Source organism: Triticum urartu, chromosome 5A (assembly GCF_056163025.1).
Source record: "Triticum urartu cultivar PI428250 chromosome 5A, HENAU_Tu73, whole genome shotgun sequence".
In the NCBI taxonomy this organism is placed as follows: Eukaryota; Viridiplantae; Streptophyta; class Magnoliopsida; order Poales; family Poaceae; genus Triticum; species Triticum urartu.
Window position 1 is genome coordinate 95,540,022 of NC_141877.1, and position 21,682 is coordinate 95,561,703.

Here is a 21,682-nt window from a genome sequence, read left to right on the forward strand (position 1 = left end):
CCCTGGAAACTGTGACGGGGATGCAAGGGAGCTTCGCCGGAGCTGCAATAGAGCTTCGCAGGACATTGTCGGTGCTACGTTGCAACTTTTGTCGCGCTGCGTGGCGTGCCATGAGAGCTGTAAGGGAGCTTCACTGGGGTGTCATCAGTGCTCCGTTGAAGCCTGTCACGCGCTCGGCGGTGCGTTGTGCTGCTGAGATCGGACGGCCACAGATCAGACAGCTGGCTAAAGTCATCCGGTTGAGAATAATCAGAGGATCTTCCCACGAGCCAACAAAAATATCTCTATGCAAAAGCAACACTTTAGCAGTTTAGCTATATGTGCAATCAAATCATCGAATACTTTCGTGTCAACAGTATAAATCAATGGGCAGTGGGCGTCGCTTTCCGGCCGCCCCCTCCGTGAATAAAGAGTCGGGCATACATTCGAAGAAGCAAAAAGCACAGAAAAATCAGGGGGCAGCCCATAGCCTAGGGACAGCACCGGTGTGTCGCTCTCCCGCCGGTTTGACGAAACAGACAACGACGACGCATGTCAAACCGCCGGCGCCGCCCCGTGGTATGACAATACCCACACTCTCATATCATATCTTCCCCTGTCTTTCTTCACCAGACCAACGCACAGCACCTGCAGCACAACTCCACCAACCAGCGAGTAAAATCGTTAATCTTGTGCCGACCGATCGATCAAGAGGGAGGGATGAACGCGGACTACGGCGCGCCCACGGAGCTGGCGGGGCCCCTGCAGCAGAGGCGGGCGCTGTACCAGCCCCGCCTCCCGCCCTGCCTCCAGGTGATCATCCACCGTCGTGTCCCTGCTGCCCATCCCCGCTCTCTCGTTCTTGGATGATGAGTAGTGATACTTAAAGGGCTCGTTGTCTGTCCCAGGGAGCAACGGTGAGGGTGGAGTACGGCGACGCGACCGCCACCATCGACCCCACCGGCGCGCACGCCGTCGCCCAGGCCTTCCCGCGCACCTACGGCCAGCGGCTGGTCACTTTTCTCGCGCCGGACGGCACCGCCGGGGCTGGCAAGGCCGTCGACGAGCGCCCGCCCATCAGGTCAAGCTCAGCAGCTAGCCCGGATCCTTTGATAATATATCCGTCCAATGGGAATCTGCAACACTGATGCATACAGTGATGCTGATTTTGCAGGGTGGGTGTGGTCTTCTCCGGGAGGCAGTCACCTGGAGGCCACAATGTGGTCTGGGGCCTCCATGATGCTCTCAAGGCTTACAATCCCCAGAGTATTCTCTACGGATTTATTGGTAATCTTTTAGTTCCAAAGTCTCAACTTCTTATGTTTTTTTTTGCGGCTCAGTTTCCAAAGGTAAAATAGTTTTCCAAGGGAAAAAATATTTTCTTGATATTGCGTCAACATCTGGATTTTTTTTCTCACATACTAATTGGCTCTATATAAGAAATGAATTTTTTTTCAAAAAGAAGGATTCCCCGGTCTCTGCATCAGAACGATGCATACGGCCCTATAATAAGAAATGAAGGAATTTTGTTTATTTAAAGTAGGTTGTGCTTGTGTGTAGGTGGGACTGAGGGGCTGTTTGCAAACAAGACATTGGAGATCACAGATGATGTTCTTGCTTCATACAAGAACCAGGGTAAGTGTGTTCATCTACCGTCGGTTCTTGACACGCTTCTGCAGTTCTTATGGATGACAGAATAAACTTTGCACCTCTGTTTTCCCAGGTGGTTTCGATTTGCTGGGCAGAAGTATTGACCAGATCCGCTCGAGTAAGCAAGTGAGTGCTGCTATGACGACGTGCCAAGATCTTAACTTGGATGGCCTGGTCATTGTTGGAGGTACCAACACGAAAACCCAATAAAATTTGTTATGACAGTCCATGAAAACTAATGATCCAGGTTTACCTACGCCAATAATATGATGCACGAGCTATTTTGAGTTATATTATATAGTGTACCATGTTGTCAACATGCATGATATGTTTTCAAGCATAATTAGTGTTGCAATTTCAGACCCATCAAATATCCCATCTCAGTAGAAGCATGTACGTGGTTCTTTTAACACTGCAGTTATTCTCTGTTATCAGGAGTGACTTCCAATTCAGATGCTGCACAGCTTGCAGAGACCCTTGTCCAAAAGAACTGTAAGACCAAGGTACTGTATTAATTTAAGCTGTAATATCAAATGCTTGTATTCTTAAAGGGCCCAAGAAGTCTCTCAGGAACTAATGTCTTTATTGAACAGGTCGTTGGTGTGCCTGTTTCACTGAATGGCGATCTCAAAAACCAGTTTGTCGAGACAACCGTTGGATTTGATACAGTGTGCAAGGTGACCCACTGGATTCCACGAGAAATTTTCTACGACGAAATGTCCTGCGCATAATTAAAGAGGCATCGGATGTGGTTTAGCACTGTCAGTTTATTACCCCTGTCATTTATGGAAATTCTTTTTCAGGTGAATTCTCAGCTTATAAGCAATGTTTGCCTGGATGCAATCTCGGCTGGAAAGGTAACGCTATAATTCACTCATTCGGATTAGATGTTAAATAATCCTAATTACGTATCATTAATATAGCACTTGCCTTCTGTTCATTTTCCTACCAGTACTACTATTTTGTTCGTTTGATGGGTCGAAAAGCGTCTCATGTCGCCTTAGAATGTGCGCTCCAATCGCACCCGAACATGGTATGAGTCATCAAACTTGTCAGCCAGACTACTATGCATGAGAAAAACAATATTATCAGCTTTATGCTTTTGAATTTCTCCATGCAGCTTATCATGGGAGAGGAGGTGGCATTGTCAAAACTCACACTGATGGAAGTTATAAACAAGATATGTGACGGAGTACAAGCAAGGGCAGAATTAGGTTTGTACAGCCCTTCGGCCGGTTTGTTTGCGAGATTAGCTGAAAACTTTGCCCATCATTTTTATGCCATCTTCATACATATATTTTGTGATAAATTGATGTCCCGGTATCCATGTTCAGGAAAACACCATGGTGTGCTCCTTATACCAGAGGGACTGATAGAAAGCATTCCAGAAATGTATGCACTCATTCAGGTATAATGGTTCTGGCCACCTGATAATAAGATGAAGAACATAACTTTGGTTCCACCTTATTCATTTCTGTTCAACCATTCCAGGAAATCAGTAACCTTCACAACAATAATGTGCCTGTTACAGAGATACCAACACAACTGTCTCCGTGGGCAGCGGCACTGTTCCAGTTCTTACCACCCTTCATCAGAAGAGAGGTGCTGCATTTCCAGCAAAGTTTCTTTGCATAGTCTTATGACATTAGCTGATTAACATAAACTAAGTTCCAAATACATTCCATTTTTCACTCAGCTCCTCCTCCATCAAGAATCTGACAACTCTGCCCAGTTGTCCCAGGTTTGTGACTCGCCATGCTCTTAGTTGCTGTAATTTTTATCATGCAACCGTTGGTATCACATTGTCGCTTTGACAGATTGACACCGAACAACTGTTAGCTCACTTGGTAGAAGCAGAAATGATAAAAAGAACAGTGAGTTTTGACGCTTCTGTTTCTTTTATTTGGGTTTTAAAATTTCAGGATTAGTCCCTTCTGATCATGTTGCTTAATTTCCAGAAAGAAGGGAGATACAAGGGAAAGAAGTTCAGTTCAGTCTGCCATTTCTTTGGATATCAGGCTCGAGGATCACTACCGTCAAACTTTGACTGTGACTATGCTTATGTAAGGATTGTAACTTGTACGAATATAATATTTTTTTAAAGGCAAAATACTCTAATATTTGAACTATGCAGGTTCTTGGCCATATCTCCCTGCATATGATAGCAGCTGGTTTGACTGGCTACATGGCAACTGTGGCTAATCTCAAGGACCCTGTACACAAGTGGCGATGTGCTGCTGCCCCACTAACTGTAAGATATTTATTATGTGTTGCCATTTCTATTCCTTAATCTTTTGTTTAGACTTTAAAGCATGGTCTTGACAAAAAAAAAGCACTTGTATCAATTTCTATTCCTTAATATTTTTGTGGTTAAGTAAAAACCCATCATGTACAATTAAGAAGCAGATAAGCAAGAATTATTTTGTCCACTAGACTTCTTGTCAACTAGAAATTTCTTCGGCCATACTCGCATTCTGGACTGCTTGTTGACTAGACTACTTCTGTAAAACTTGTTGTGTTTAAGTATTGTCTGAATTCAGTACAAAAAGAGTTATCTTCTGTTTAAGTAGTCCTTACTGACCCAGTAATACTTGTTGTTGTCATTAACAGGCAATGATGAGTGTCAGGAGGCATTTACGTGGCCCGGGGGCAATCCCTATAGGAAAGCCTGCCATTCATCCTTCTCCTATCGACCTGAAAGGGAAGGCATATGAGTAAGTCATTACCAGATTGGTTATATCTACATCAGTTTTCTACACTAAAAATTAGGTGTCATCTTCATTACTGTAGATGAGGAAAAAAAATACTGGAATCAAGTGTTCAACCAAATGAATGTCCCAGCCCCTCTAGCTGCATTAAGCATAGCTGACAGACTATCAATAACCAAACCAATTGAGCAGTAGGGGGGAAGAGGATCCCCAGTATAACTCCCCTATCATTAAACATATTCCCCTATGATTGAGCAGTATGGACAGGTCGAGCCTTAACTATAACAGAAAAATATGTAATGTTAAGATTTTACTACAGCAGAACCATTAAACATATTCCCACAAAAAAACATTATACATATTGTTGAGAAACGTTTATACTTCGAAACTGAATAATTTAACCTGTAAAAAATTCCCGCAAGAAATAACCTGTAAAAGAACTTGTTGGTTTAAATATTGATAACATAAATCACATTCAGCGATTTACGAGACCCCTGATATAATAAAACACGAAGGCTAGGGAACTCATTTTATTTAGAGGTCATCATTGACCAAAAGTAACGCATCAGTTCATGATGCATAATGAAATTTTACAAGAAAATAATGCCCGATTACTCCTAGTAGTAGTAACACTTAAAAGTCCTGCTTTTATCTGGTCACGATCTTACGCCTTATACAAACTGAATTGTTTCATGTGTGACTCAGGTTGCTGCGAGAGAAAGCTTCGAGCTTTCTCCTTGATGACTTCTACAGGACTCCTGGAGGTATTCAATTTGAAGGACCTGGTTCGGATGCAAAGCCAATCACACTGACCATTGAAGACCAGGACTACATGGGCGACATCGAAATGCTAAAACTGTATCTCGACAAGGTTCGTGCCAGAAACCCAGTTGCATTTTGTTGCCTGTCTCGTGTTTCAAACTATGCCAAGACTACCAATGAATTTACTTACAGGTGAAGACGATCGTGAAGCCCGGTTGCTCAAGGGACACCCTCAAAGCGGCGATAAGCTCGATGATCTCAGTGACACATGTGCTGACAGTGATGTCCCACCCTCTCAATGCTGAGCTGCCTCTCTACCATTTCAACTGAGCATGAATCACTCACTGCATCTGAGTTACAGGAGGCTGGCTTGAGCTATTATGTTTTCCTCTGTGATCCTTTTTTGAAGGACAGCGTGTGAAAGCACTGCAGTCTATATGCCAGCAAACGTCGAGATAATAGTACTAGTTAATAATCCTTGTGTGAGACTGGATATGTTTGTGATGAGCAACCGATAGACTCGAGCTGAAGTAATCAGAACTTCAGGATCAGTTAGTCTCGAAAACTTTTGATTGCAAATGACTTGTAGTTGTTCTAAGTAATGACTTATAATTCGGACATTGCAACCTTACTGAATGTACAACCGGAGATCATCAACTCATCAACCGGAGGCCAATCCTCCCTCTCGCGTCGCACCCCTTGCGGGCGACACGAGAGGCCGGCGCCGGGCAAAGCCCGTGCGGTTGACGGTAGCGGTGAAGGGTTGTTCCTCCTTCTCCTGGGTTGAACGGCGGGGAGGGCGCTGGATCATGGGGGAGCGGCCTTTTCGTCGGTCCATGTCGGCGCGGTGGCTCCCGACAGTGGCGTTTGTGGTGGCGCGGGTGGAGATCGTCCAGAGGATGGGGGTGGGGTTGGGTGTGGCCGATGGCGGCGACGATGTCCGACCTAGATCTTGGGGTGGTAGCCCTGGTCGGTGGCGGTGGTTGAAGCTCAGGCGGCCTGCGGTGGCAGGGCGTGGTGGTGCCCCTGATCAAGGCAGAATTGCGCCAGCGATCTGGTGGTTTGGCTCCAGATTGGATCAGATCAGCGACGGTGACCAGCGGGAGCGGGATCTTTCCCGACGGCTTTGGCAAGGTGGGATGGCGGACCTCCTCCAGGCTCCAGTAGTGGTGCACTCTGTCAGTGGCCGGTGCATCAGGGCTCCCGTGGTGGCAATGCTGTTGTGGGTGATCTCCGGATCTGCATGGCTAGATCTGAGGCTTTAAAGGTGGTTTAGTTAGTTGTAGGATCGAAAATATATTTAGAGGGGGTAATTAGACTACTTGATCAAATAAAACTTAATTTTTTTAAATTTAGTTGTAAGCAGATTTTAGCAATTATGATAAGTCAAGCAACATCGTACCCATGCAATTTTAAGAGTATTACAACGAAAAGTAAGACATTGTATATGTAAGTAAAGGAGGGGTTTGGAGAAGGCAAACACAATGGGGACACAAAGATTTTTGGCATGGTTCTGATAAGTGGTGCTATCGTACGTCCAAGTTAATGGAGACTTCAACCCATGAAGGGTAATGGCTGTGTGATTCCACGGAGAGCTCCACCCACGAAGGGTCCACGAAAAAGCAACGTTGTCTATTCCATCATGGCCATCACCCATGAAGGACTTGCCTCACTCGGGTAGATCTTCACAAAGTATGCGATCTCCTTGCCCGTACAAATTTCTTGGTTCAACTCCACATCATGTTGGAGGCTTTCAAGCGACATCTAACCAATCTAGGAGACATCACTCTCCAAAAGGTAATAGATGGTGTGATGATAGTAAACTCCTTGCACTTGCGCTTCAAATGATAGCCAACCCAACACTCGACTCTCTCTCACAGATTTAGCTACGGTGGAAGAAGGATTTGAGTGGAAAGCAACTTGAGAAAGGCTAGAAATCAAGGTTCAAATGGTAGGAATGGAATCTCTTGATCTCAACACATGAGTAGATGATTCTCTTTAGGAAAATGAGTAGTGAAAGTATTGGTACATTCTGATGGCTCTCTTACTTAGTAAGAGGGGGGTGGAGGGGTATATATTGTTAGGGAACGTAGTAATTCAAAAATTTCCTACGATCACGCAAGATCTATCTAGGAGAAGCATAGCAACGAGTGGGGAGAGTGTGTCCACGTATCCTCATAGACCGAAAGCGGAAGCGTTTAGTAACGCGGTTGATGTAGTCGAACGTCTTCACGATCCAACCGATCCAAGTACCGAACGTATGACACCTCCGCATTCAGCACATGTTCAGCTCGATGACGTCCCTCGAGCTCTTGATCCAGATGAGGTCGAGGGAGAGTTCCGTCAGCACGATGGCGTGATGACGGTGATGACGAAGTTATCGGCGCAGGGCTTCGCCTAAGCACTACGACGATATGATCGATGTGTGTAACTGTGGAGGGGGGCACCGCACACGGCTAAGAGAAGACTTGGTGTGTCTTTGGGGTGCCCCCTCCCATGTATATAAAGTGGGGGAGGAGAGGTGGTCGGCCCTAGGGGGGCGCCATGGGGGAGTCCTACTTGGACTCCCGGTCCAAGTAGGATTCGGCCCCCCCTTTCCTAGTCCAAGTAGGAGAAGAAGGAAAGGAGGAAGAGAAGAGAAGGAAGGAAGGAGGGGGGCGCCGCCCCCTCCCCTTGTCCAATTCAGACTGGGAAGGGGGGGGGGACGCACACCACCTCTGGCCGGCCCTTTCTCTTCTCCACTAAGGTCCATGGTGGCCCATTAACCTCCGGGGGGGGGGTCCGGTAACCCCCGGTACTCCGAAACGACCCGAACTATTTCGGTGTCCGAATGTAGTCTTTCAATATATGAATCTTTATGTCTCGACCATTTCGAGACTCCTCGCCATATCCATGATCTCATCCGGGATTCCAAACAAACTTCGGTTCATCAAAACACGAAACTCATAATACAAATCGTCATTGAACGTTAAGCATGCGGACCCTATGGGTTCGAGAACTATGTAGACATGACCGAGACATATCTCCGGTCAATAACCAATAGCGGAACCTGGATGCTCATATTGGCTCCTACATATTCTACGAAGATCTTTATCGATCAAACCGCATAACAACATACGTTGTTCCCTTTGTCATCGGTATGTTACTTGCCCGAGATTCGATCGTTGGTATCATCATACCTAGTTCAATCTCGTCACCGGAAAGTCTCTTTACTCGTTCTGTAATGCATCATTCCGTTACTAACTCATTAGTCACATTGCTTACAAGGCTCATAGTGATGTGCATTACCGAGAGGGCCCAGAGATACCTCTCCGATACACGGAGTGGCAAATCCTAATCTCTATCCATGCCAACTCAACAAACACCATTGGAGACATCTGTAGAGCATCTTTATAATCACTCAGTTACGTTGTGATGTTTGATAGCACACAAGGTGTTCCTATGGTATTCGGGAGTTGCATAATCTCATAGTCTAAGGAACATGTATAAGTCATGAAGAAAGCAATAGCAGAAAAAATAAACGATCATTATGCTAAGCTAACAGATGGGTCTTGTCCATCACATCATTCTCTAATAATGTGATCCCATTCATCAAATGATAACACATGTCTATGTCTAGGAAACTTAACCATCTTTGATTAACGACCTAGTTAAGTAGAGGCATACTAGGGACACTCTGTTTGTCTATGTATCCACACATGTACTACGTTTCCGGTTAATAAAATTCTAGCATGAATAATAAACATTTATCATGATATAAGGAAATACAAATAACAACTTTATTACTGCCTCTAGGGCATATTTCCTTCAGTCTCCCACTTGCACTAGAGTCAATAATCTAGATTACATAGTAATGATTCTAACACCCATGAAGTCTTGGTGCTGATCATGTTTTGCTCGTGAGATAGGCTTAGTCAACGGGTCTACAACATTCAGATCCATATGTATCTTGCAAATCTCTATGTCTCCCTCCTTGACTTGATCGCGGATGGAATGTTCTTTTGTGAAATCTGGATTCCTTTGCCAAGACAATTGCACCAGTATTGTCACAAAAGATTTTCATTGGACCCGATGCACTAGGTATTACACCTAGATCGGATATGAATTCCTTCATCCAGACTCCTTCATTTGCTGCTTCCGAAGCAGCTATGTACTCTGTTTCACACGTAGATCCCGCCACGACGCTTTGCTTGGAACTACACCAACTGACATCTCCACCATTTAATATAAATATGTATCCGGTTTGCGACTTAGAGTCATCCGGATCAGTGTCAAAGCTTGCATCGATGTAACTGTTTACGACGAGCTCTTTGTCACCTCCATAAACGAGAAACATATCCTTAGTCCTTTTCAGGTATTTCAGGATGTTCTTGACCGCTGTCTAGTGATCCACTCCTAGATTACTTTGGTACCTCCCTCCTAAACTAATAGCAAGGCACACATCAGGTCTGATACACAACATTGCATACATGATAGAACCTATGGCTGAGGCATAGGGAATGACTTTTATTTTCTCTCTATCTTCTGTAGTGGTCAGGCATTGAGTCTGACTCAACTTCACACCTTGTAACATAGGCAAGAACCCTTTCTTTGACTGATCCATTTTGAACTTCTTCAAAACTTTATCAAGGTATGTGCTTTGTGAAAGTCCAATTAAGCGTCTTGATCTATCTCTATAGATCTTGATGCCCAATATATAAGCAGCTAGCTTCACCGAGGTCTTTCATTGAAAAATTCTTATTCAAGTATCCTTTTATGCCATTCAGAAATTCAGTATCATTTCCAATCAACAATATGTCATCCACATATATAATATCAGAAATGCTACAAAGCTCCCATTCACTTTCTTATAAATACAGGCTTCTCCAAAAGTCTGTATAAAACCATATGCTTTGATCACACTATCAAAGCGTATATTCCAACTCCGAGAGGCTTGCACCAGTCCATAAATGGATCGCTGGAGCTTGCACACTTTGTTAGCACCTTTTGGATCGACAAAACCTTCTGGTTGCATTTTTGACATCCATTTGCCAAATTTCATAATCATAAAATGCGGCAATTGCTAACATGATTCGGACAGACTTAAGCATCGCTATGGGTGAGAAGGTCTCATCGTAGTCCACTCCTTGAACTTGTCGAAAACCTTTCGCAACAAGTCGAGCTTTGTAGACAGTAACATTACCGTCAGCGTCAGTCTTCTTCTTGGAGATCCATTTCGCGGAATCTGGGCTCATCGTCGCTTCCTTATAGTTCGTAAGTTCGTCATGGTCAAGTAACATGACCTCCAGAACAGGATTACCATACCACTCTGGTGCGGATCTTACTCTGGTTGACCTACAAGGTTCGGTAGTAACTTGATCAGAAGTTTCATGATCATCATCATTAGCTTCCTCACTAATTGGTGGAGGAATCACTGGAACTGATTTCTATGATGAACTACTTTCCAATAAGGGAGAAGGTACAGTTACCTCATCAACTTCTACTTTCCTCCCACTCAGTTCTTTCGAGAGAAACTCCTTCTCTAGAAAGGATCCATTATTAGCAACGAATATCTTGCCTTCGGATCTATGATAGAAGGTGTACCCAACAGTCTCCTTTGGGTATCCTATGAAGACACATTTCTCCGATTTGGGTTCGAGCTTATCAGGTTGAAGTTTTTTCACATAAGCATCGCAGCCCCAAACTTTAAGAAACGACAACTCAGGTTTCTTGCCAAACCACAATTCATATGGTGTCGTCTCAACGGATTTTGATGATGCCCTATTTAACTTGAATGCAGCCGTCTCTAAAGCATAACCCCAAAACGATAGCGGTAAATCAGTAAGAGACATCATAGATCACACCATATCTAATAAAGTGCGGTTACAACGTTCGGACACACCATTACGTTGTGGTGTTCCAGGTGGCGTGAGTTACGAAACTATTCCACATTGTTTCAAATGAAAACCAAACTCATAACTCAAATATTCACCTCCACGATCAGATCATAGAAGCTTTATTTTCTTATTACGATGATTTTCCACTTCACTCTGAAATTCTTTAAACTTTTCAAATGTTTCAGACTTATGTTTCATTAAGTAGATATACCCATATCTGCTCAAATCATTTGTGAAGGTCAGAAAATAGCAATATCCTTCGCGAGCATCAATACTCATCGGACCACATACATCAGTATGTATTATTTCCAATAAGTCTGTTGCTCGCTCCATTGTTCCGGAGAACGGAGTCTTAGTCATCTTGCCCATGAGGCATGGTTCGCAAGCATCAAGTGATTCATAATCAAGTGATTCCAAAAGCCCATCAGCATGGAGTTTCTTCATGCTCTTTACACCAATATGACCTAAACGGCAGTGCCACAAATAAGTTGCACTATCATTATTAAACTTGTATCTTTTGGCTTTAATACTATTAATATGTGTATCACTACTATCGAGATTCAATAAAAAATAGGCCACTCATCAAGGGGGCATGACCATAAAAGATATTACTCATACAAATAGAACAACTATTATTCTCTGATTTAAATGAATAACCGTCTCGCATCAAACAAGATCCAGATATAATGTTCATGCTTAACGCTGGCACAAAATAACAATTATTCAGGTCTTAAACTAATCCCAAAGGTAGATGTAGAGGTAGCGTGCCGACAGCGATCACATCGACTTCGGAACCATTTCCCACGCGCATCGTCACCTCGTCCTTAGCCAATCTTCGTTTAATCTGTAGCCCATGTTTCGAGTTGCAAATATGAGCAATAGAACTAGTATCAAATACCCAGGCGCTACTACGAGCATTAGTAAGGTACACATCAATAACATGTATATCAAATATACCTTTCACTTTGCCATCCTTCTTATCCGCCAAATACTTGGGGCAGTTCCGCTTCTAGTGACCAGTCCCTTTGCAGTAGAAGCACTCAGTCTCAGGCTTAGGTCCAGACTTGGGCTTCTTCACTTGAGCAACAACTTGCTTGTCATTCTTCTTGAAGTTCCCCTTCTTCCCTTTGCCCTTCTTCTTGAAACTAGTGGTCTTGTTGACCATCAACACTTGATGCTCCTTCTTGAGATCTACCTCCGTAGCCTTTAGCATTGTGAAGATCTTGGGAATTGTCTTATCCATCCCTTGCATGTTATAGTTCATTACGAAGCTTTTGTAGCTTGGTGGCAATGATTGAAGAACTTTGTCAATGACACTATCATCAGGAACATTAACTCCCAGTTGAGTCAAGTGGTTGTGGTACCCAGACATTCTGAGTATATGTTCATTGACAGAACTATTCTCCTCCACTTTGCAGCTGTAGAACTTATTAGAGGCTTCATATCTCTTAATCCGGGCATTTTCTTGAAATATTAACTTCAACTCCTGGAACATCTCATATGCTCCATGACGTTCAAAACGTCGTTGAAGTCCCGGTTCTAATCCGTAAAGCATGGCACACTGAACTATCGAGTAGTCATCAGCTTTGCTCTGCCAGACGTTCATAACATCTGGAGTTGCTCCTGCAGCAGGCTTTGCACCTAGTGGTGCTTCAAGGACGTAATTCTTCTATGCATCAATGAGGATAATCCTGAAGTTACAGACTGCTACCTCTTGAGCACTGCGTTGGATTTCCTTGAAGAGGAAAGGATGATGCAGCAAAGTAGCGTAAGTATTTCCCTCAGTTTTTGAGAACCAAGGTATCAATCCAGTAGGAGGCTACGTGCGAGTCCCTCGTACCTGCACAAAGCAAATAACTCCTCGCAACCAACGCGATAAGGGGTTGTCAATCCCTTCACGGTCACTTACAAGAGTGAGATCTGATAGATATGATAGGATAATATTTTGGTGTTTTTGTGATAAAGATGCAAAGTAAAATAAAAGCAAAGTAAAAAACAAAGGAAATAACTAAGTATTGGAAGATTAATATGATGAAGATAGACCCGGGGGCCATAGGTTTCACTAGTGGCTTCTCTCAAGAGCATAAGTATTTTACGGTGGGTGAACGAATTACTGTTGAGCAATTGACAGAATTGAGCATAGTTATGAGAATATCTAGGTATGATCATGTATATAGGCATCACGTCTAAGACAAGTAGACCGACTCCTGCCTGCATCTACAACTATTACTCCACTCATCGACCGCTATCCAGCATGCATCTAGAGTATTAGGTTCATGAAAACAGAGTAACGCCTTAAGCAAGATGACATGATGTAGAGGGATAAATTCATGCAATATGATAAAAAAAACATCTTGTTATTCTCGATGGCAACAATACAATACGTGCCTTGCTGCCCCTACTGTCACTGGGAAAGGACACCGCAAGATTGAACCCAAAGCTAAGAACTTCTCCCATTGCAAGAAAGATCAATCTAGTAGGCCAAACCAAACTGATAATTCGAAGAGACTTGCAAAGATAACCAATCATACATAAAAGAATTCAGAGAAGATTCAAATATTGTTCATAGATAATCTTTATCATAAATCCACAATTCATTGGTCTCAACAAACACACCGCAAAAAGATTACATCGAATATATCTCCACAAGAGAGGGGGAGAACATTGTATTGAGATCCAAAAAGAGAGAAGAAGCCATCTAGCTAATAACTATGGACCCGAAGGTTTGAGGTAAACTACTCACACTTCATCGGAGGGGCTATGGTGTTGATGTAGAAGCCCTCCGTGATGGATGCCCCCTCCGGCGGAGCTCCGGAACAGGCCCCAAGATGGGATCTCGTGGATACAGAAAGTTACGGTGGTAGAATTAGGGTTTTGGCTCCATAACTGATCGTTTGGGGGTACGTAGGTATATATAGGAGGAAGGAGTACGTCGGTGGAGCAACAGGGGGCCCACGATGGTGGAGGCGCGCCCCCTACCTCGTGGCCTCCTCCTTTATTTCTTGACGTAGGGTCCAAGTCTCCTGGATCATGTTCGGTGAGAAAATCACGTTCCCGAAGGTTTCATTCCGTTTGGACTGCGTTTGATATTCCTTTTCTTCGAAACCCTAAAATAGGCAAAAAACAACAATTCTAGGCTGAGCCTCCGGTTAATAGGTTAGTCCCAAAAATAATATAAAAGTGGATAATAAAGCCCAATAATGTCCAAAACAGTAGATAATATAGCATGGAGCAATAAAAAATTATAGATACGTTGGAGACGTATCAAGCATCCCCAAGCTTAATTCCTGCTCGTCCTCGAGTAGGTAAATGATAAAAACAGAATTTTTGATGCGGAGTGCTACTTAGCATAATGTAATTCTTCTTAATTGTGGTATGAATAGTCAGATCTGAAAGATTCAAGATAAAAGTTCATATTGACATAAAAATAATAATACTTCAAGCATACTAACTAAGCAATTATGTCTTCTCAAAATAACATGGCCAAAGAAAGTTCATCCCTACAAAATCATATAGTTTAGTCATGCTCCATTTTCGTCACACAAGAATTCTCTCATCATGCACAACCCCGATGACAAGCCAAGCAATTGTTTCATACTTTAGTAATCTCAAACCTATAAACTTTCACGCAATATATGAGCGCGAGCCATGGACATAGCACTATGGGTGGAATAGAATATGATGATGGGGGTTATGTGGAGAAGACAAAAAGGAGAAAGTCTCACATCAACGAGGCTAATCAATGGGCTATGGAGATGCCCATCGATTGATGTTAATGAAAGGAGTAGGGATTGCCATGCAACGGATGCACTACATCTATAAATGTATGAAAGCTCAACAAAAGAAACTAAGTGGGTGTGCATCCAACTTGCTTGCTCATGAAGACCTAGGGCACTTGAGGAGGCCCATTGTTGGAATATACAAGCCAAGTTCTATAATGAAAAATTGCCCACTAGTATATGAAAGTGACAAAACAAAAGACTCTCTATCATGAAGATTATGGTGCTACTTTGAAGCACAAGTGTGGCAAAGGATAGTAACATTGTCCCTTCTCTCTTTTTCTCTTTTTTGGGGCCTTCTCTTTTTTATGGCCTTTCTCCTTTTTTTAATTCCTCACTTGGGACAATGCTCTAGAAAATGATGATCATCACACTTCTATTTATTTACAACTCAATGATTACAACTTGATGCTAGAACAAAATATGACTCTATATGAATGCCTCCGGCGGTGTACCGGGATATGCAATGAACCAAGAGTGACATGTATGAAAGAATTATGAACGGTGGCTTTGCCACAAATACTATGTCAACTACATGATCATGCTAAGAAATATGACAATGATGAATGTGTCATGATAATCGGAATGGTGGAAAGTTGCATGGCAATATATCTCGAAATGGCTATGGAAATGCCATAATAGGTAGGTATGGTGGCTGTTTTGAGGAAGATATAAGGAGGTTTATGTGTGAAAGAGCGTATCATATCACGGGGTTTGGATGCACCGGCGAAGTTTGCACCAACTCTCAATGTGAGAAAGGGCAATGCACGGTACTGAAGAGGCTAGCAATGATGGAAGGGTGAGAGTGCGTATAATCCATGGACTCAACATTAGTCATAAAGAACTCACATACTTATTGCAAAAATCTACAAGTCATCAAAAACCAAGCACTACGCGCATTCTCCTAGGGGGATAGATTGGTAGGGAAAGACCATCGCTCGTCCTCGACCGCCACTCATAAGGAGGACAATCAAAGAAGACCCCATGTTTCAAATTTGTTACATAACGTTTACCATACGTGCATGCTACGGGACTTGCAAACTTCAACACAAGAATTTCTCAAATTCACAACTAGTCAACTAGCATGACTTTGATATTATTACCTCCATATCTCAAAACAATCATCAAGCATCAAACTTCTCTTAGTATTCAAAACACTCATAAGAAGTTTTTTTACTAATCTTGAGTACCTAGCATATTAGGATTATTTAAGCAAATTACCATGCTATTTAAGACTCTCAAAACAATCTAAGTGAAGCATGAGAGATCAATAGTTTCTATAAAACAAATCCACCACCGTGCTCTAAAAGATATAAGTGAAGTACTAGAGCAAAACTATATAACTCAAAAGATATAAGTGAAGCACATAGAGTATTCTAACAAATTCCAAATCATGTATGGCTCTCTCAAAAGGTTTGTACAGCAAGGATGATTGTGGTAAACTAAAAAGTAAAGACTCAAATCATACAAGACGCTCCAAGCAAAACACATATCATGTGGTGAATAAAAATATAGCTCCAAGTAAAGTTACCGATGGAAGTAGACGAAAGAGGGGATGCCATCCGGGGCATCCCCAAGCTTTGGCTTTTAGGTGTCCTTAGATTATCTTGGGGGTGCCATGGTCATCTCCAAGCTTAGGCTCTTGCCACTCCTTGTTCCATAATCCATCTAATCTTTACCCAAAAATTGAAAACCTCACAACACAAAACTTAAGGAAGAAAATCTCGTGAGCTCCGTTAGCGAAAGAAAAAAAGACCACATCAAGGTACTGTAATGAACTCATTCTTTATTTATATTGGTGTTAAACCTACTGTATTCCAACTTCTCTATGGTTTATAAACTATTTTACTAGCCATAGATTCATCAAAATAAGCAAACAACACACGAAAAACAGAATCTATCAAAAACAGAACAGTCTGTAGTAATCTATAGCTAGCGCAAGATATGGGACCCCAAAAATTCTAAAATAAATTTCTGGACGTGAGTAATTTATATATTAATCATCTGAAAAAATAATTAACTAAATAGAACTTTCCAAATAAAAATGGCAGCAGTTCTCGTGAGCGCTAAAGTTTCTGTTTTTTACAGCAAGATATCAAGACTTTCCCCAAGTCTTCCCAACGGTTCTACTTGGCACAAACACTAATTAAACACAAAAAACAAAACTAAAACAGAGGCTAGGTAAATTATTTATTACTAAACAGGAGCAAAAATCAAGTAATAAAAATAAAATTGGGTTGCCTCCCAACAAGCGCTATCGTTTAACGCCCCTAGCCAGGCATAAAAAGCAAGGATAGATCTAGGTATTGCCATCTTTGGTAGGCAATCCATAAGTGGCTCTCATAATAGATTCATAAGGTAATTTAATTTTCTTTCTAGGAAATTGTTCCATGCCTTTCCTTAACGGAAATTGGAATCTAATATTTCCTTCCTTCATATCAATAATTGCACCAATCATTCTAAGGAAAGGTCTACCAAGAATAATAGGACATGAAGGATTGCAATCTATGTCAAGAACAATAAAATCTACGGGTACATAATTCCTATTTGCGACAATAAGAACATCATTGATTTTTCCCATTGGTTTCTTAATAGTGGAATCCGCAAGGTGCAAGTTTAAAGAGTAATCATCAAAATCACGGAAACCTAACAAATCACACAAAGTCTTTGGAATCGTGGAAACACTAGCACCCAAATCACATAAAGCATAGAACTCATGATCTTTAATCTTAATTTTAATAGTTGGTTCCCACTCATCATAAAGTTTTCTAGGGATAGAAACTTCCAACTCAAGTTTTTCTTCATAAGATTGCATCAAGGCATCAACGATATGTTTAGTAAATGCTTTATTTTGACTATAAGCATGAGGAGAATTTAGCACAGATTGCAACAAGGAAATACAATTAATCAAAGAGCAATTTTCATAATTAAATTCCTTGAAATCCAAAATAGTGGGTTTAGCAATATCTAGGGTTTTTAATTTCTTCAATCCCACTTTCATCAAATTTAGCATCAAGATCTAAAAACTCCGAATTTTTGGAATGCCTTCTATGTAAAGGTGGATCATATTCAGTCCCATCATTATCAAGATTCATATTGCAAAACAAAATTTAATAGGGGACACATGAATAACTTTTAGATCTTCATCTTTATTTTCATAGAAATCCGGTTTAGTGGCCATCCTATTAAGTAAGGTAGCCTGCTTATCCGAAATTTCAGCAGTCAATTTCTCAAGACGAGCAATTTGGGATCTTAAACCATCAAATTATTTAGACATATCATCGAGCTCTTTATTCATAAAACTCATAAAACTTTTTTGTTCCTTAAGCTCGTTTCTAAAGAAACTATTATGCTCAAATTGCAAGACCATAAAACTCCTGACGTTGTTTTCGATTTCTTCTAACCTTTTAAGGTGAAGATCACCAAATCGGGGAAGAGCCATCGAGACAAGCAGGTAAACCAACACACAAGCAACCAAGAAGCAAGCGGGCAGAAAGAGGCAAATAGAGAAAGAGAGGGAGGATAGAGAGAGGGGGCGAATAAAATGACAAGGGTGAAGTGGGGGAGAGGAAAACGAGAGGCAAATGGCAAATAATGTAATGCGGGAGATAAGGGTTGTGATGGGTACTTGGTATTTTGACTTTTGCGTAGACTCCCCGGCAACGGCGCCAGAAATCTTCTTGCTACCTCTTGAGCACTGCATTGGATTTCCTTGAAGAGGAAAGGATGATGCAGCAAAGTAGCATAAGTATTTCCCCTAGTTTTTGAGAACCAAGGTATCAATCCAGTAGGAGGCTACGCGCGAGTCCCTCGTACCTGCACAAAGCAAATAACTCCTCGCAACCAACGTGATAAGGGGTTGTCAATCCCTTCACGGTCACTTACGAGAGTGAGATCTGATAGATATGATAGGATAATATTTTTGGTGTTTTTGTGATAAAGATGCAAAGTAAAATAAAAGCAAAGTAAAAAACAAAGGAAATAACTAAGTATTGGAATATTAATATGATGAAGATAGACCCGGGGGCCATAGGTTTCACTAGTGGCTTCTCTCAAGAGCATACGTATTTTACAATGGGTGAACGAATTACTATTGAGCAATTGACAGAATTGAGCATAGTTATGAGAATATCTAGGTATGATCATGTATATAGGCATCACATCCAAGACAAGTAGACCGACTCCTGCCTGCATCTACAACTATTACTCCACTCATCGACCGCTATCCAGCATGCATCTAGAGTATTTACTTCATGAAAACAGAGTAATGCCTTAAGCAAGATGACATGATGTAGAGGGATATATTCATGCAATATGATAAAAACCCCATCTTGTTATCCTCGATGGCAACAATACAATACGTGCCTTGCTACCCCTACTGTCACTGGGAAGGGACACCGCAAGATTGAACCCAAAGCTAAGCACTTCTCCCATTGCAAGAAAGATCAATCTAGTAGGCCAAACCAAACTGATAATTCCACTACAAAAAAAGACACATCCATGACATTTTGGGCCAAACGAATTTTTTTCCTGTCATACATATGGCACTTCTATGACGATAATTGTGACAAAACCCGGTATCATCATAGATGTGGTGAGCTCCTACTTCTATGACAAAAAATCATGACAGAAAATGGGCTTTTCGTCCTGGGCGGGCCGGAGACGCAGCTGCATGACATTCTTTGGGCCGTCCATGACGGAAAAAACCGTGGTAGAAGAAAGGGGGAGGAAAATTTCGGGGAGTTCTCGGTTACGGTGGGAGGTCGGGGACCGAGCGATGCGTGTTTCTCTCATACACGTACGCGCATGTGTGCGAGGCGTTGGCTCTAACTGAACCCGAGCGAGGCGCTGGGCTCTAACTGAACCCGAGCAATTGCACTGCAGGCTATGCGTTACTGAACCCGAGCGATCGATCGATGGCTGTTAACTGCACCCGATCGAGCGATTCCTTCGCTACTGCTGCTAACTGAAGCCGATAGATGCTGCCTCTGGATGAACAGTGAGCGTTGCGGGGGGGGGGGGGTTGGATGAACAGGACCCCGTGGTGTTGCCTCTGGATGAACAGGACCCCGATCGATCGAGCCGGTTGGGGCTGGATGAACAGGACCCCGTGGAGGGCTGGATGAACAGGACCACCCCGTGGAGGGCAGGATGAACAGTAGACGGTGGAGGGCAGGATGAACAGTAGCCCATGGAGGGGTGGTTGAACAGGAGCCCGTGGAGAGGGGTGGTTGAACAGTAGCCGATGGAGTAGCGCGCGGTGGTGGCTGGATGAATAGGAGCCCGTGGATGAACAGTCGCAGGTGGAGGCTAGAGGAGGTCGACGGTGGATGAACAGTAGCTCATGGAGGCTAGAGGGGGTCGACGGTGGAGATGAACAGTATCCTGTGGAGTCCCGTTTTAGGGTACGCCACACCCCTCCCTATGAACAGGACCCCCGTAACAGCTCATTGTCGGTGTCAAAACCTGCGGATCTCGGGTAGGGGGTCCCGAACTGTGCGTCTAGGCCGGATGGTAACAGGAGGCAAGGGACACGAAGTTTTACCCAGGTTCGGGCCCTCTTGATGGAGGTAACACCCTACGTCCTGCTTGATTAATATTGATGATATGGGTAGTACAAGAGTATATATACCATGAGATCGGAGAGGCTAAACCCTAGAAGCTAGCCTATGGTATGATTGTTGTCTCCTACGGACTAAAACCCTCCGGTTTATATAGACAACAGAGAGGGTTAGGGTTACATAGAGTCGGTTACAATGGTAGGAGATCTACATATCCGTATCGCCAAGCTTGCCTTCCACGCCAAGGAAAGTCCCTTCCGGACACGTGACGAAGTCTTCAATCTTGTATCTTCATAGTCCAGGAGTTCGGCTGAAGGTATAGTCCGGCTATCCGAACACCCCCTAATCCAGGACTCCCTCACTCGTGATGCCGCATGCCACAACATTCCAAGTTCAACTTTGCAATCAAACACAAGGCCTGGCATTACATAGACAATATTCAGAACAAACTCTTAACACAGGAATATCTCAGCAAAGTAACTATTTACTTCTAAACTGAACACATGAATAGGAAAAAACACTCGACGCTGCTCACAGCAAGGGCGTCCCACTCAAAAATATCAAATGCATGTCTTCTGGCTAACATCAATGAGCAAATTTTGACAAGGTTTTCCAATTCCAATATATTAAACTAACATCTTCTTGCTAACATCAATGATTAAACTTTGACAAGCTTTTCCCATTCAAAATATGTAATGCCTATGATCGTGGAGGCCTGTCGTAGCTTTTATACTTGTTTGGGCGCTTTTTTCCCAGGGCACTCCATGTATTGTTAAATTGCCAATGGTCTCTACAGACTAGTCATGTCAACGGTGTCTAATAATACTCTGTAAAGCTTCTCGGTCATTCCTTCTGTAATGTAGCGCAAACAGTGACTGCTTCTTTCTGCAAAGTGGAACGACCAACTAGACCCAGTAATGCAGCAATTTTCCTTACACATTGGCTCCTTTTGTGCAGTTCAACTAAAATCGAAGTCGGAATAAAACCGAGCTTTAATTTTGATATCCCTGTAAGCAACAATAGGTATAAGGGAAACAATTACTAAGAAATAACGGTTGATGACTTGTACTCCCAGAAGAAAATCATCTACTGATCTACTTTATCTTAATGGGGAACAAAGTAGGAGAGTAGCAATTCTCCATCAGTGTGATTCATTCATATTGACTGAGACATTATCTTAACAATGCCTTGTTTCAACATGTATAAAGAACGACAAAGCTTATAAAGGGGGTGATGCTAAATTTGTTGTAACAAAGCAACAAGCATCATGTCTGGGTTGGTCCTATTTTTGTTCACTACTTAATGGGAAAAGACAGCAATACAATAGCTTCAATTCATCATTTATTTAAAATACTACCAATACAAGT

General features: G+C 42.6%; 1 protein-coding gene across 1 annotated transcript; it reads left to right on the forward strand.

The window, feature by feature from the left end:
* The first annotated feature begins 438 nt into the window (after positions 1 to 438).
* LOC125508008 (pyrophosphate--fructose 6-phosphate 1-phosphotransferase subunit alpha) lies at positions 439 to 5,730 on the forward strand. Its single transcript, XM_048672552.2, has 20 exons — positions 439 to 558; positions 634 to 792; positions 888 to 1,060; positions 1,154 to 1,266; positions 1,540 to 1,614; positions 1,703 to 1,816; positions 2,065 to 2,132; positions 2,223 to 2,306; positions 2,433 to 2,486; positions 2,582 to 2,662; positions 2,750 to 2,843; positions 2,964 to 3,037; positions 3,121 to 3,231; positions 3,326 to 3,370; positions 3,447 to 3,503; positions 3,588 to 3,692; positions 3,764 to 3,880; positions 4,240 to 4,343; positions 5,043 to 5,208; positions 5,292 to 5,730. Exons 1-20 carry the CDS (start codon positions 532 to 534, stop codon positions 5,427 to 5,429), a joined length of 1,959 nt encoding a protein of 652 aa, XP_048528509.1. The 5' UTR covers positions 439 to 531; the 3' UTR covers positions 5,430 to 5,730.
* Positions 5,731 to 21,682: the final 15,952 nt, after the last annotated feature.